Source organism: Castor canadensis, chromosome 4 (genome assembly GCF_047511655.1).
Source record: "Castor canadensis chromosome 4, mCasCan1.hap1v2, whole genome shotgun sequence".
Taxonomy (NCBI): Eukaryota; Metazoa; Chordata; class Mammalia; order Rodentia; family Castoridae; genus Castor; species Castor canadensis.
In genome coordinates this window covers 75,723,464-75,737,938 of record NC_133389.1, presented here as the reverse complement: position 1 = coordinate 75,737,938, position 14,475 = coordinate 75,723,464, and the positions used below count along the sequence as shown (strand labels likewise).

Here is a 14,475-nt window from a genome sequence, read left to right as displayed (position 1 = left end):
GTGGCTCCTCGCATCATTTTCAAGGTACCGGATACATATCCAGGGGACGAGAGGTCTACTGGAGTTGTCTTAAATGACACAGGACAGATGAGGTGGTAAGGGAACACACGCCAAGAAAGAAACCAAGAGATGCCTGAGTGTGACAGCTGGGTCAGCAGGAGACCGAGATGGGCAGTAGGAGTGTGGGTTTGAAGGACTGACACTGTCCCTGGAGTCAGCAACAGCTACGTTGGGTGAATTTGGCATGGGGGCATGAACGCCTACTTGAAGGGCTGATTCAAGAGAGGACTGGAGACAGGTGGAGATGCTGGAATGGACTTTTCTTCAGTGGCTGCAAGCAAGGTGGGGCTAAGGGATAGCTGTGTCATACCTGCTGTCAATGTGGTGACCAAGGCAGGGCAGATTTCTGAAAAGCAAGCAAGGTTTTGCACACCGCTCCTCCCAGAGGCCTCTAATAATGGGAGTTTCCTTTGTCTACAAAATCAGCACTACAGTCCATTCCTTTTCCACCTCCTAAAAACTACTTTTTAGGGTGCTGTCATTCTGTTTTCCATAAAGGCTGTACCATTTTACATTCCCACTAACACTGCACAAGGGCTCTGATTTCTCCACATCCTTGTCAGCATGGTATTTTTTCTTTTTGGCAGTACTGGGGTTTGAACTCAGGGCCTATCCCCTTGTGGGCAGGCACTCTTTATCACTTGAGCCATGCAACCAACCCTTTTTGCTCTGTTTTCCTAACAAGTGTTTCATTTTTACAAAAGCTAATCTGGGCTACAACCACTCTTTTTTACGCTTCCCACACACTTGGGATGACAGGCACACCACCACACCCAGCTCTTTTACTGGTTTAGATGGGACTTGCTAACTTTTTTGCCCAGGCTGGCCTTGAACCTCCCAATCTTTGCCTCCCAAGTAGCTAGGAGTACAGGCATGAGCCACCAGACCCCACCAGTTTTTGATTTTGATAGTCATCTTTTAATGGTTTCACTCAAAGTAGGTGATTAGGATAGTCACTACTGAAGCCACAAAATAGGAAATGTCTTGAAAATTATTATCTATTGGAAAACAACAAACATTAAAAGGAATTTAACGGGAGAATCTGGATACCCAGGTAACCACCACATCTACCTAGGATAGAGGGCAAAGAATTGTTACCAGCCCATTCTAGGGTTACCAAAGTTGTGGAGGCAGCCCCAAACACAGGAAAAATACCTTGCTCTCCCACCGGTGCCTCCCATTGGCCAAACCTACCTGATAACCAAGTGGCCAGGAAGTATGGAAACAGCCTGTGGAGGTCAACTAGGCTCCCCACCCCCAACACAGAACCAGCAGGGAAGAAATGATCTTTGGTAGCAAATAAGCCAAAGATCTGCACAATTGGAAGCCCTGTAGCTTACCTGTACTGCACTGTACATTACACAGCATCACAACCAAGTTCACCATTTATAAAGTCTAGAAAACTAGACTGGGTTTTTCAAACAATGGTTTTTGGCACTTACAATGCCTTTGGGCAAATTTACTGCCATGTCTAGCAGTTCTGTAGCAAACTTGTCAGGTTCAAAGGAGATGATGATGAAAGAGACCCCATCCTCAAGTGGTGGCTGGCACAGCTGTAAACAGTGTTACAACTTGGAAAAGCACACAGAAAAAGTGGACCTAAGTTGAAAAGTAGCAGCAGGAGAAAGCAGCCCTGGGAGACTGCAGTGCATCTGTGGGGACCTGTCCTCAGAGAGGGTCTTTCAACTCATTGCCTGTGGTTTCTGTGGCTCTTGAATGCATTGGAGAAAATCATTTCAAGACGATTCGCAAGGTCAAAGGCTGGGGAAGACTTTATTAGGTAAGACAAAGCAGTGAGGAGTAGCCAAGAGGGAAGCACTTGGCACACAGGAGTAGAAACTCGGTTAGTGGTTCTTCCACAGGGGCTATTCATATTAGCTAAAGTAGGTTAGCAAGTGTAGCCTAAACTTTCCTCCAGATAAGTGGTTTCTTTGAATTAAGCACCTGGTAACTTTTTGATCGTTTTGCTGTTGTCATGTTTTGACATTACTGACCAAGCATGAAGGGTTTGGGATGATCTTGCAAAAAGATCTTTTGGCACAGGTGCCTATTTCTTGTAATTTTCATAAACGTTCTTCTGATCAAAAAGAATTGCTGTTCCAAGTTTTTTTTTTCTGCAGTACTGGGGTTTGAACTCACAGCCTACACCTTGAGCTACTCCACCAGTCCTTTTTTGTGATTTTTTTTTTTTCGAGATAAGATCTCTAGAACTATTTGCTGGGACTGGCTTCAAACTGCAATCCTCCTGCTTTCTGTCTCCTGTGTAGCTAGGATTACAGGTGTGAGCCACCTGCACCTGGCTTTTTTTTTTTTTGGTTGAACTGGGTTGAACTCAGGGCTTCACAGTTAAAAAGCAGGAGTTCTCTACCATTTGAGCCACACCTCCAGTTCACTTTGCTCCAGTTGTTTTGGAGATGGGTGTGGGGCGGGTTGTCTCAAGAACTATTTGCCCTAGCTGGCTTCAAACTTCAACCCTCTCAATCTCAGCCTCCTAGGATTTCAGGCGTGAGCCACCAGCACCTGGCTGTCCCCAAGCATCCTTAAATCCTGGGGTGCACTACTCCTCTGGGGTCAGGGCAGAAAAATAAGATTTTTGTCTCTACTTTATATCGTAACTTATAGGAAGGGATGTACTGGAAAAAAAATTTTGTGTGTGTGGTTCTGGGGTTTGAACTCAGAAGCCCCATGCTTGCTAAGCAGGGCTCTACTGCTTGAGCCACACCCCCAGCCCTTATTTTCCAGATAGGGTCTCATATTTTTTGCTCTGGCCAGCATGGACTGGAATCTTTCCACTTAAGCTTTTTTTTTTTTTTGGCAGTACGGGATTCGAACTCAGGGCCTCATGCTTATTAGGTAAGCACTCTACCAGCCATTCCACCAGCTTTTTTTGTTGAGATGGGGCTTCACTTTTTCACTGTTTGCCCAGACGTCCTTGAACCATGATTCTCCTGATTGCCACCTTCCCAGCAGCTGGAATTAGTCATGAGCCACTGAACCCAGCACTTGAGTGCTTTCCTAATACTTACTACGATGTTTAATTTTGCAATCCTAGCTTCTGATTTGTGGCTTGCAAAAATTCCATGCCACCTGTCCCTCCTCTAGCTTACCTCAGAACCAGTGCCTCCAAGAAGCTGTGAGAAAAATAAGGCATACAGAAGCCTCAGAACAGATCTGGGATGGATGGGAATATGTTGTCAGTGACATGTATCTGGAACATGGAGAGGCCAATCAAAAACATAACAAGGGCAGCACCACATCTAGACACAAAGGAGTCAAGAAATGGAGGCCAGATCCGGGCATGGTGGTGTGCGTTTATAATCCCAGCCTCTTGATACGTAGAGACAGAAGGATCTAGAGTTTGGGGCCAAAACAGGTAAAGGTACTGAGGCCTGCCTGTCTTTAAAAAGGGGTAGGGGATGGGGCTGGGGTGTGTAGCTCAAGTAGTAGACCACTTGCCTAGCATGCTAGAGGCCCTGGGTTCATTCCCCAGTACTGGGAAGGAAAGGTTGGGGGTGAGGAAGGGGAGAGGGCAGGGAGGGTGAGGAGACCAGAAGAAAGCAGGTTGATCGGGATGTCCTTCCCAAGGACATCACTTAAACGTAGCATGTCTAAAGGTTTATATAAATTAATTTTTGAGATAGCTGTAGATATGCATGCACTTCTAAGAAACAAATGTTGTGTGCCCTTTACCCAGACTCCTCCCTCTCCAGAAAGAGTATCACGACCATCCAAGACTGACAGTCAAGCAAGGAACAGAGGAATCCAACATCGGGGAACCCTGTTGTGCTCTTTTACAGCCAGTCACGACCTTCCTCAACTAACTTTTAATGCTGACAGGAATTACCCAGGGTCTAAATCCAGCACAAATAACTGGGTCAGGTGCTGGAAAGACGACTGCAGCAACGCACAGCTACAGCCTTGAAATCCCGCAGTGCTGCCTGCGGACGGCTGCGGACAGACCGCCCGGCATTTCCGTGCACATTAAAGGCCCCGCCCCTTCCTCCGCGATCGGCCAACTGCCGGCCGAGGACCGAGCCCCTTCCGCCCGCGGATGAAAAAACCGGAAGCGGGCGCCACTGCACCGCCTCCACTCTGCCCAAGATGGCGGACCTTCACCGCCAGCTGCAGGACTACCTGGCGCAGGCGAAAGCGGGAAAGCAGGCTGACGCGGAGCCGCTGCTCGCCGCAGGGACGGCAGAAGAGCCAGCTGCCGGGGACGGCCCGGTGGGAGCATGGCTGGGCCGCTCAAGCCTGCGATGGACGTGGGCGCGGAGTTCCGCAGAGCCGCCGGATGCCGGCCCGGCGTGCCTGCCGACCGTGACGCGCGGGCAGCGGTTGGCGGCAGGCGGCGGGTGTCTCCTGCTGGCCGCGCTCTGCTTCGGCCTGGCAGCACTCTACGCGCCCGTGCTGCTGCTGCGTGCGCGCAAGTTCGCGCTGCTCTGGTCGCTGGGATCGGTTCTGGCGCTGGCGGGCGGCGCGCTGCTGCGGGGCGGCGCGGCGTGCGGACGGCTGCTGCGCGGGGAGGAGGCGCCCTCGCGGCCCGCGCTGCTGTATGCCGCTGCGCTGGGCGCCACGCTGTACGCGGCGCTGGGCCTGCGCAGCACGTTGCTCACGGCGCTGGGCGCCTGCGCGCAGGTGGCCGCGCTGCTCTACGCGCTGCTGGGCCTGTTGCCCTGGGGCGGCGGCGCCGCGCTGCGCCTCGCCCTCGGCCGCCTGGGCCGCGGCGCCGGCCTGGCCAACGCGCTGCCGGTGTGAAGCCCGGGACCCCGCCCGGCTGGACTGAAGCGGACGAACCCCACGACGATGGCCGGCGCGCCTAGGCTGACGAAGCCGGTAGGATCGGACGTCCCGGATCCCAGCCCTTCCGTGGCCCGCCTCCGAGGAGACCAGGTGTTGCCGTGCAGTTGGTGACGGCGTGCTGCGGAGCCGCGGTCAGAAGTTGCTTCTGCACTATCTGCACTAAGGCGTTTTGAGCAGAGTAAAATGGCTCTTTGAATTGGCTGCTTTTGTGGCTTTTCTCAGGCTTATCTTTATATCTTTTGTCACTTGACAAATTGAGTGGAATATGTAGTTGATGGTTTTTTTGGGTTTTTGGCGATGCTTGAGCCTAGGAAATTATTTTTCCCAATTGTGGATCCAGAAGAGTATCAGATTAAAGTTTTCTAGCTACTGGATCTTAAAAGGTGATCAGTTAATATGGTTTACCTTTTAAAGATTAAATTGTAAATGAATGTGGTGCCTTACAACATTAAAGGAGTCGGAATTAGCCAAGGAAAGCAGCGGACCAGTAGAGAAGCCTGCCACCCTCCACGTGAGAGCTGCAGAACAGCCGGGGCGTCCCTGCAGACAACCCTCACTTATCATTCCTAATTTTACTATTTGCTTTTTAAAGCAGTTTGCAATTTGCACGATGATCCTAATGCAGTATGAAGTGCTCGTCATATACAATTGCTATTTATCCTTCATTCTAGACTCGGCTTGTTTTATTTAGGCGGTGAGAATCTTCACTTTCTTTTGCAAAACCTGCCTTAATTTACTGCCAGTATAGGTCCAGTATTCTGATGAGTACAGAAAAACTACACATTTTGTCAGTAGCTATGAACTACAAAGTAAAATTATAGTCATAAGTTAACAAATCCCTGCCAATGGTTCTCACACTTAAGTGGGACGTCAGAAATACATTTCCTGTAGAAGCTTGGGTGGGACCAGGCCTCCGTAGTTTTTGTTTTTTAAACACCACAGATGATTCCATTTTCAACCAAGGTTGAGAACCAGTTTTTGGTGCATTGGCTTGTACAATTTGAAGCTAATTGTTTTCTGGGAGAATTTCCAATGTTGTCATGACAGGGTGTGCCAAATAGCCATGGAGCACTTTTTCTTCCTCCAGCCCCAAAATATATGTTCTTAGGCTCCTAAACCCCACTCCAAGATGTGACACTAAAGTGGCCACATCCACACCGCAGGCTTGCAGGCTACCCCACCCTCAGTAGTACTGGCTAAGAATACTGCCTTGTGTCTACCTCAGAATACCATGTATTTTCAAGGAGTGCTTTATTTTGTCTAATGGGAAAAACCTGTGCCATTGGCCACTGTTTCTCATTTCCTCGTTAAATTTCTATTCTAAATTTCTCTAGGAGTTACATGGCTGAAGATTTTGCAGTGTTTTAACATTTGTTATGTTTGATGCTGTTATTGTCATTTTTTTAAATTTCACATTTTTCTCAAAGATTGAAAATCTAGGTTTTGTAAAATTCAAAGCACATCTTGTATGTAGTTTGTGCTTTTTCAAATGCCATGTAATATTCTAAGTAATGTATAATGTAGCAACTTCTGTTTTCTCTAGGTGAATTCAATTCTCAAAAATGTGATTTAGTTACCTTCTCTCCAGAGTACTTTGTTTTTAAAGTCTAATAGGTTAATAAAATTCTTCCCACATAAGGAGCCTGGTCTCTGTAGAGTCTCTGGACCTCTTGTTAACATCTTGGATTATAATTTTTGCCTTCTATGCTATCCAGGTGGAGGGCAAGTAAAAAATCCAGAAACCTAAAGCAGTCTTGAACCTCCGAGCAGTGCAGTGTGGCAGGGCGCTGATAAACAGCATGCTGTGTTTGTTTGCAACACTGGGGTTTGAACTCAGAACCCCACACCTCTTAGGCAGATTCTCTGCACTCTGAGCCACTCCAGCCCATGTTTTTAATTCTAAAGGAAAATGAAAATTGTTTACCTGGAATTTTTAGGTTCTAAGACCTCTAATGGTCAACATTTTCACCCTCCACAGAAACATTAATAGAGTGGAGAGATTTCTGTATGCTATCCAACTGTGTCAGTGTCCTTTCTTTCCTAAGCAACCATTGAGACTTCTTCCAGCACCATGAAACTTGCCAAGTAAACCTGTCTCCAATTCCAAGCGGAAGCTGGCAGTGTAATGAAATGTTAGTGCAGCCAGACTGCTGTTTTAGTAATAAAAGCTTTCCTACAAAAACAGAAAGGGTCAGCATAGAAAGTGGCATCTCAAACTGAATTTTGGCTTTCAGTCCAAACTGAACCAAATGTTAAATTTATTTAAAACAACTTGTCATGGACAAGAACTTTCTGGCTTAATATAATTTAGAATTATATTGTTTCTTAGCTTGTATTTCTACAAAGCTACTATGGAAAAGAGGATAAAATTAGGAGATACTTTGCTCCATTTCTTTTCAATTTAGTGTGTGAAATGATTGTCGGTAAGTTATGTATAATTCCTTTCCTCATCAAATGAGACAAATCAGCCGGGTGCTGGTGGCTCACACCTGTAATCCTAGTTACCCAGGAGGCAGAGATTAGGAGGATTGCGACTCAAAGCCAGCCTGGGCAAACAGTTCACAAGACCCTATCTTGAAAAAACCCTTCACAAAAAAAAGACTGCTGGAGTGGCCCAAGGTGTAGGCCCCAAGTTCAAGCCCCAGTACCTCAGGAACAACAAAGAAAAGGCAAATCAGATTTAAAGAGGGAGTACTCTTTAAATCTCTTAAAAAGAGATCCACCAAAGAGAAAGCCCCTACGTGGATACCAGAAGATTGATGTTTTTCTTCAGAGTTTGATTTTCCATCTGCCTGAGCAAGCCTGAGGCTTTGAGCTACTTTCATGTACATTAGTTATAAAGTACTCCTCACCCTGTAGTGTGACAGAGTAGACAGATAAGAATGTTGAAAAACACAAAGTTCATAAATGAACCACTTAGATAACTTAGCAGTCCCCATCAAGTCTGTCCATGAGCACCAACACCCCTCAGCAGGTCAGATGTGACAGTGGAACAAGGGTTTCCTTAAGGCAAGCACTTCAAACAGTTGTTTTCTGTTAATTCTTGCGTAAATCACATTCTGTATTCATACAAAAACAACTTACTGGGTTTTTCTCTGACAAACTGTACATATAGAAACAAGTTTCCAATTGGACATGAACTTAAATGTGTGGAGGTGTGCCATGTCTTGTGACATTAAAAAATTCCAGCTTTTATCTTCACAAAACAACATGGGAATCGGGCAATGAGGGTGGACAGGACAGAACACAGCCAGCTAGCCTAGGCAGCCAGCAGCAGTCTCTTCATCTTGAAGACCTCATGAGGGATTGATTCCTGGGACGCAGCTGCCCCAGCAGAGCAGGGCTACAGTGTTGGTGCCGGCTTCTTTTTGCTTCACTTGGTAAGTCCACAAGAAGTTCTTAAATACTGTCCAGAGAGGCAGAGGGGTTTTCAGCTCCCACTTCTACCGACCTCTTCCGCCCCCCCTTGAGGCACCTCGCCTTGGTGGGCCAGAGTTCATGTTACTCCCTCTACCCCAGTTGCTGCCACTCCGGCCACCTCGAGAAGAGGTTCCACTGCCTGGAGGGCCCCCAAAAGGTTCATCTCTGTGGTACCCATCATGGTGGTCTCCATCCAAGGAGCTGGAACGCCCAGATTTTGGCACTCTCTGGGAAGGTCCTGGGCCCCCTCGACCTGAAACAAAACATTGACCACACGTGACTCTTCCTGTTAGACTGCTGCTCCATTCCTAATATAAACTTTTGCTCTGTGATGACAATGGAGCACTCCTGGGAGGGTCTAAGGAGGTGGACAATGGGCATTCAGAGCACTAAAGGGTGTGCCTCCACCCTCTTCCTGACCATACCCAATTCCTGTCCTGGCTTGTGGCAATGGTTCTCAGCATTGACTAGGCCACACACCCCAGGGCTGTGTGACAAAAGATAGGAGGCCAAGAGAAAAGCATGAAGAACCCCTAGGAAACCATCACACAAAAACTCTGGGAAATAGGTTTGTGCTGTCCTGTGCCACCAGGGTACTTTAATGGACTATTTCAAAAGCACTGCTGTAACTGTGTTAGCAACTGAGATAATGCCTTGCTGCTGCCCTTAGTGACAAGGGTTCTCCACCTGGGATCAGTGTTTACTGGGACTGTCCCATGACATGTGGCACTGTGGCTTCCTTTTACATAGTTTAGCGAAATGAAATATTTCTTGAAAATGTTTTTTCTAAGGCTAGCATGCAGCTCAATGGGACAGCACTTGTCTAGTATGCACAAGGCCCTGGGTTTGATCCCCAGCACTGCAAAGTAAATAAATACAAATAATAAAACTTTTTCTCAGGAAATAAGATTTGGTTACATGTCTCATATTGTGCTCTCAGGACATGGCAGTTGAAGAGGTTAGAGGAGCTAACAAAGGAGCATAGACTGACCCAGCTAGGAGTGGGGAGAAGTGCCTGAGCAGAGAAGTTGCCAGCTCGCACTTTGGTCCTCATGCTAGCCATACATATGTCCTTGACCAGGAGACCTACAAGGCATCCTGAGTACCCAAGAAGTCAACCAAAAGATCACAATATACTGACGCAGCAAAATGTATTGGGTGGGGGATATCTACTGGTAATACCTGAGTAATTTCTGGAAGGACTGCAAACACAAGACAAATGAACTTGGGGAGTGAAGCACAAGTTGGAACACACATAGTTATCTTTCTAGCAGCTCCAAAATACACCACATAGGCCACCGCCCAGCCTAACGTGAGGCCCTACTTGTAGCCAACATTCAGCAGCTGCTACCCCTGGATGAAAGTGCCACCTTTAATAAAATAAAAATCCGCCAGGAAGGTGGAGGGGGGGGCCACTGGTGGCTCATGCCTGTAATCCTTGCTACTCAGGAGGCAGAGATCGGGAGTATCACAGCTGGAAGCCAGCCTGGGCAAATTATTCACAAAACCCTATCTTGGAAAAGCCCTTCACAAAAAAGGGCTGGTGGAGTGCCTCAAGGTGTAGAACCTGTACTTCAATAAATAACCAAAAATTCTGAGGCATGATCTGCCTCAAAATCATAGACATGATCTGCTGCCTCACTAGAAACACCCCCTGAATATCATGCTCCTTAAAGTCTTGTGACATTGGTCACAAGCAACATTCCTCCTGGGCCCAGGCTGATAAAAGCACAAAACCTGGGAAAGGACAACTCTTCCTACCCTAAGAAACTCACAAGGGTTCCAAGTAGCCATATGTGAGAAGGCATGACTACCAGAGTAGGAGTCTCTATAAAGCAAGCCTGACAGCATGCTGGGGCTGGAGGCAAAGAGCTGGGTTGGAAACTGCCAACAGACTAGGGATTCCCAGAAGCAACTGTGCAGAGACTGCTTGCAGCTAGCAGGTGCTAACTCCATTCAGCTGTGGTGTGGACCCAAACAAACTGCATTTGCACCCCATTTGAGAGCAAGAGACTCTGCTCAGCCTAGGCAACAGAGGGCAGGATAGCAAACAGGCCCCACGTATAGATGAGGCTTTGGGCCACTCCTACAGCTCCTGGAACTGCTGATCGCCCCCTACCTTTGCTTCCTCGGTCCTCAGAAGGGCCCCCTGGAGCCTCCATCTCTCTGTGCTCAGAAGTGCCTGGCCCATCATGCCAGGGGCGTTTTCGGGGTGGCAGGGAGGCCATATCCATGCCTTGGAGAGAAGAGGAACGTTCTCTGCTGGCTGGAGAATGACCGTCGTGAGGGGGATGATCAGGACGGGGAGTGTCACGGAAGTGTTCATGACCTGGTCCTAAAATAAGAACCATGGGTGCTGAAGTTGAGCACCTTATAATGTCATTTACAGTAAAGTAAAATAAAATGTCATTACCAAAAGCAGATGGAAATGACACCATCCTGAGAACACAGAGCAACTTGAGAACCAATTATTCATACAGGAAACATCAGCTTAATAGGTTAGGTGTAAGTCACACCACGAATGCACTACCTAACAGTGAGAGGAGGCAGATGTAGTCCAAATGTGACTAGTCTCAAGCTGTCATTATGCTCTTAAAAACTGAAGATCCTGAAGAGAGTCCACTGAACAAAATTATATCTCCTAATATTTACAATATTAGCAATTAAGACCAAGAAAATTTTAACTCATTTAACTTTATTTTCCCAAACCAAGACAATTTAGTGAAAAAAGTGGCATTGTTTTGTATCTAGATGAATCCCTTCACCACATGACATAAGAGGAAAAGCTAGATTCTCCCACCTGCTTCTGTATTCCATCTCCAAGGTAACACACTGGGGTGGAGGAACAGGAACACAACTGGCTGTGGAGATGCAAGTTGAAAAAGACAGGACCTGGAGGCCCCTGAAAAGGTCCTGGGGCCCTGCTGCTGGTCTAGTCACCACAAGCAACGCAGCAAGCAATTTTCCTTACCTGGCTCTCGGTTTCCATCCCAGGACTCTGGCTTCCGTGCTCCTTCAAAGCGAGGGAACTCGTCAGGGGTGGGCAGTAAGCCCTTCCTTCCTCCTACACAACGGGACAAACAACACTGTCACAGGCCACCCAGCTGTGCTCACAGTCACCTGTCTCTCACACCAGCTCTCAGCACTGCTCACCTCGTGGGGTTCCCCGACCTCGACCTCTGAGATCTCGTCCTCGGGCTGCTTCATCAGAAGCATCAAAATTCTCCTCTGGACCAAAGTCTTCAGGACCAGGAAAGCCATCCCTTCCTCTGGGGGGAGCACGGCCCTCGTGTCTTGGGGGCGCTCCTCTTCTGAAGCTGTTAAAAAAAAAAAAAAGAATTTATACCTTTATACCTCATGTAATACCCTGCAACTCTAAGGATGTCAGAGAAGCTAAGATACAATGTCAACGGGGAGAAAAACAAAACCGTACATTTTTTAAAGTACCCACTTCACAATCCTAACATTAAATGCCAAAACAGCACACCAAAATGTGGGATTAGCTAGGTTTGTAAGAATATTAGGAGTAGTGAACATTTTTAAGTGCTTTATCTTACCAAGTGCTCTCCATCCATTATTTTGTTTCATTTCCTCCTCACACCGACTACCTACAGTAGAAGTACTGTTTCTCTGATCAGTACACTGAGGACCAGAGAGTTAGACAGTTATTTAAGGACACACACAAAGTGTGGGTTCTGATCTGAGCTCAGCCAGTCTTAACACTTGGCCCAGGCTCTTTACCACTGTTTTCCAAGTAGTTCTCATTGTCATCTACTTGTTTTGGTTTCTTGAGACAGGGACTCAGCCCAGGTTTTCTCTCCAGGGCCAACTGGCATGAGCCAGGCCACCTGGCTTGCAGGCAGTTCACTAATGGGTTGGCTAATAACCTGGTGAGTTGGCTGGCAGACAACTTCCTTTCTCTCAGGCATTCTGGAACTGGGAAACTAAGTTGTCTGGGAGTATGGCTATATGGCTAAAGCAGGGAGGTTACAAGGAGCCTGCAAGGAACAGAGTGTGTGGCCTGAAAGCAGAAAAAGGCATGAAAGCACACTAAGAGGCCACACTGGGAGCTAGGCATGGGCCAGTCTGCATGTGCTCCCTCCTGGGTATGGCCTCCTCTCAAGGCAGGCCTCTGCTCTCTTCAGTTTTCCAGTTATCTTTTACTCTGAAAATTTTCACACTAACAATAAAGTTGAAAGAATGTAACCATGAACACTAAGAGATCCTTCCCCTCCATTCATCATTCTTAACGTTTTCCCCACCCATGTTTTCTCTGCCCACCTATGTATAAATGTGTTTCTAAACCACTTGAAAACCAGTTTGCCAACATGACATTTTATCCCTAAATTCTTCAATTTATTCCTTCTAAGAGCAATGGCTTTCTCCCCAATATCATACCATCCCCAGTAACATATGATATGATTTAATGTCCATCCAATTAGAATTCCTCCAAGCCCCCAATATACCCTTTAGAGCTGGTTGTTTTTAATAGACTTCTGTCATGACTTCACATTGTTATTTACTAGTCATGTCTCTTCAGTCTCCTTTAGAACAGTCCTGTCCCGTGTTTTGTCTTTCATGATTTTGACATTTCTAAAGAGACCATCCAGGTGTTACAGAAGTGCCCCACAACCTGAATTTATCTGATTGTTTCCTCATGAGTAGATCCAGGGTAGATGTTTGTGGCAAGAACAGCTTACGCCTTCCCAGGATGCCAGTTTCACGGCTGATGACGTAAACCAGATTTTGCTAGTATAAAGGGACACTTTCTCCTTTGCCATGGACAAGCAACCTGTGGGGTTATCTGCCTCCCCACAACCTTTTCCCCAAGGTCTTGGCGTCCACTGCTGGTTCTTGCCTCAGTCAGAACCCTGGTTGCTCATAACGAGATGGCTGTCTCATCCCATCACCCCTACAGTTGTTGCGTGGCACTGGGTTGTGGGAGAGCTTTCTCTTCTACTCCATCTTACTTGTTAATAGCCTTCTTGGTCCTCAGCTGACATGATGAATCATACTTCCTGTGAGCACGGTCGATGTGCCCAGGATGAAGCTGAGCTAACAAGCCAGAGTCAGGATGAAACTAAGAGGAGTGGGTAGGCCAGGACAATCATGGCAGGGAGTGCTGTCACCTGAAACACAGTATATCTCTTCTACCCAGGCATCCACTGTACCTCTGCCCTAGACACAAAGGGATATGGAGTCTACTTTGCTCTTTAGAAAATATGTCGTTACGGACTGAATGTTTGCATTACCCAAAACTTCGCATGTTGACCCCCACTGTGATGCTATTTGGAGACAGGGCCTTTTGTAAAAAGCAAAGGGTTTATACAATCTGAAGAGAAACCATAGTATAGATGGGGCTGTTTCAGAGGAAATTAGGGTTATATCACGTCATGAGTAGAGCCTTGATGGTGAGATTAGGATAAGAGACACAAGAAAGAGGTTCCCTGTACCCCAATGTGAGGATACAGAGAAGAGACTGGAAGCCAGGAAGAGAGCCTGCACCAGAAAGCAACCCTTGATCTAGGACTTCCAGCCTCCACAACTGTGAGAAAATAGATTCCTTTGGTTTAGTTATCTGTCTGTCTGTGGTATTTTATTATGTCAGCCTGAACTGACTAATACATCTTCTAACTGTTACACTCCTCTTAAATCCCTCCCCATCTAACAGGTTCATTTACTGAATAGTTACTGCGCATGTGCAGAATGCTGCCACTACTGCTGCAGATCCTGAGGAGACAGGTGGAAGTTGATATGCTTGTGGGAGACACTGGCAATAAGGAAAAAATATAGTCCACCCTCCATATCCAACTCTGGATTCAACCAATCATGAGTTGAAATTATTTTTTTAATTGTGTATGAAGCTGGTCATGGTAGTGTATACCTGTAATCGCAGCTACTTAATCCCAGGTTAAGGCAGGAGGATTGGGAGTTTAAGGACAGCCTGGACTACAGAGTGAAACTGTCTCAAAAAAAAAAAAAAAGGAAAAGAAAGAAAGAGAAAAAAGAAACTGTGTCTGTATTAAATATGAACAGACTTTTTCCTTCTCATTATTCCCTAGGCAATACAGTAAAACATAGTTGTTTTACTGTTTTAATGTACACAGCATTTACATTGTATTACAAATTGTCTAGAGGTAATTTAAAGTATATGGAAGGGTGTGCATAAGTTCTATGTGAATACCACACCATTTT

At 46.7% G+C, this 14,475-nt stretch overlaps 2 protein-coding genes across 4 annotated transcripts in view; one reads left to right on the top strand and one right to left on the bottom strand.

Moving 5' to 3' along the window:
* The first annotated feature begins 3,910 nt into the window (after positions 1 to 3,910).
* Positions 3,911 to 6,501, top strand: Sft2d3 (SFT2 domain containing 3). Its single transcript, XM_020168363.2, has one exon. The coding sequence runs from the start codon at positions 4,162 to 4,164 to the stop codon at positions 4,813 to 4,815; it is 654 nt and encodes a 217-aa protein (XP_020023952.1). The 5' UTR covers positions 3,911 to 4,161; the 3' UTR covers positions 4,816 to 6,501.
* Positions 6,502 to 7,900: 1,399 nt separating this feature from the next.
* Positions 7,901 to 14,475, bottom strand: part of Wdr33 (WD repeat domain 33) — a 98,026-nt gene continuing 91,451 nt past the window's right edge. For 2 of the 3 annotated variants that reach the window (XM_074070457.1, XM_020168353.2), the window contains 4 exons: positions 11,434 to 11,597; positions 11,252 to 11,344; positions 10,400 to 10,615; positions 7,901 to 8,533 (listed from right to left, as the gene is read on the bottom strand). In XM_074070457.1, coding sequence (XP_073926558.1) covers positions 8,304 to 8,533; positions 10,400 to 10,615; positions 11,252 to 11,344; positions 11,434 to 11,597 — 703 coding nt within the window. In that variant the 3' untranslated portion in view covers positions 7,901 to 8,303. Of the gene's footprint in view, positions 8,534 to 10,399; positions 10,616 to 10,705; positions 11,142 to 11,251; positions 11,345 to 11,433; positions 11,598 to 14,475 lie in introns of those variants that run through there. The other variant, XM_074070458.1, reaches the window with a different exon arrangement.

What these genes read in the sequence shown, in the direction of transcription:
- Sft2d3 (XM_020168363.2), top strand. Translation starts at nt 4,162, where the DNA reads ATGGCGGACCTTCACCGCCAGCTGCAGGACTACCTGGCGCAGGCGAAA.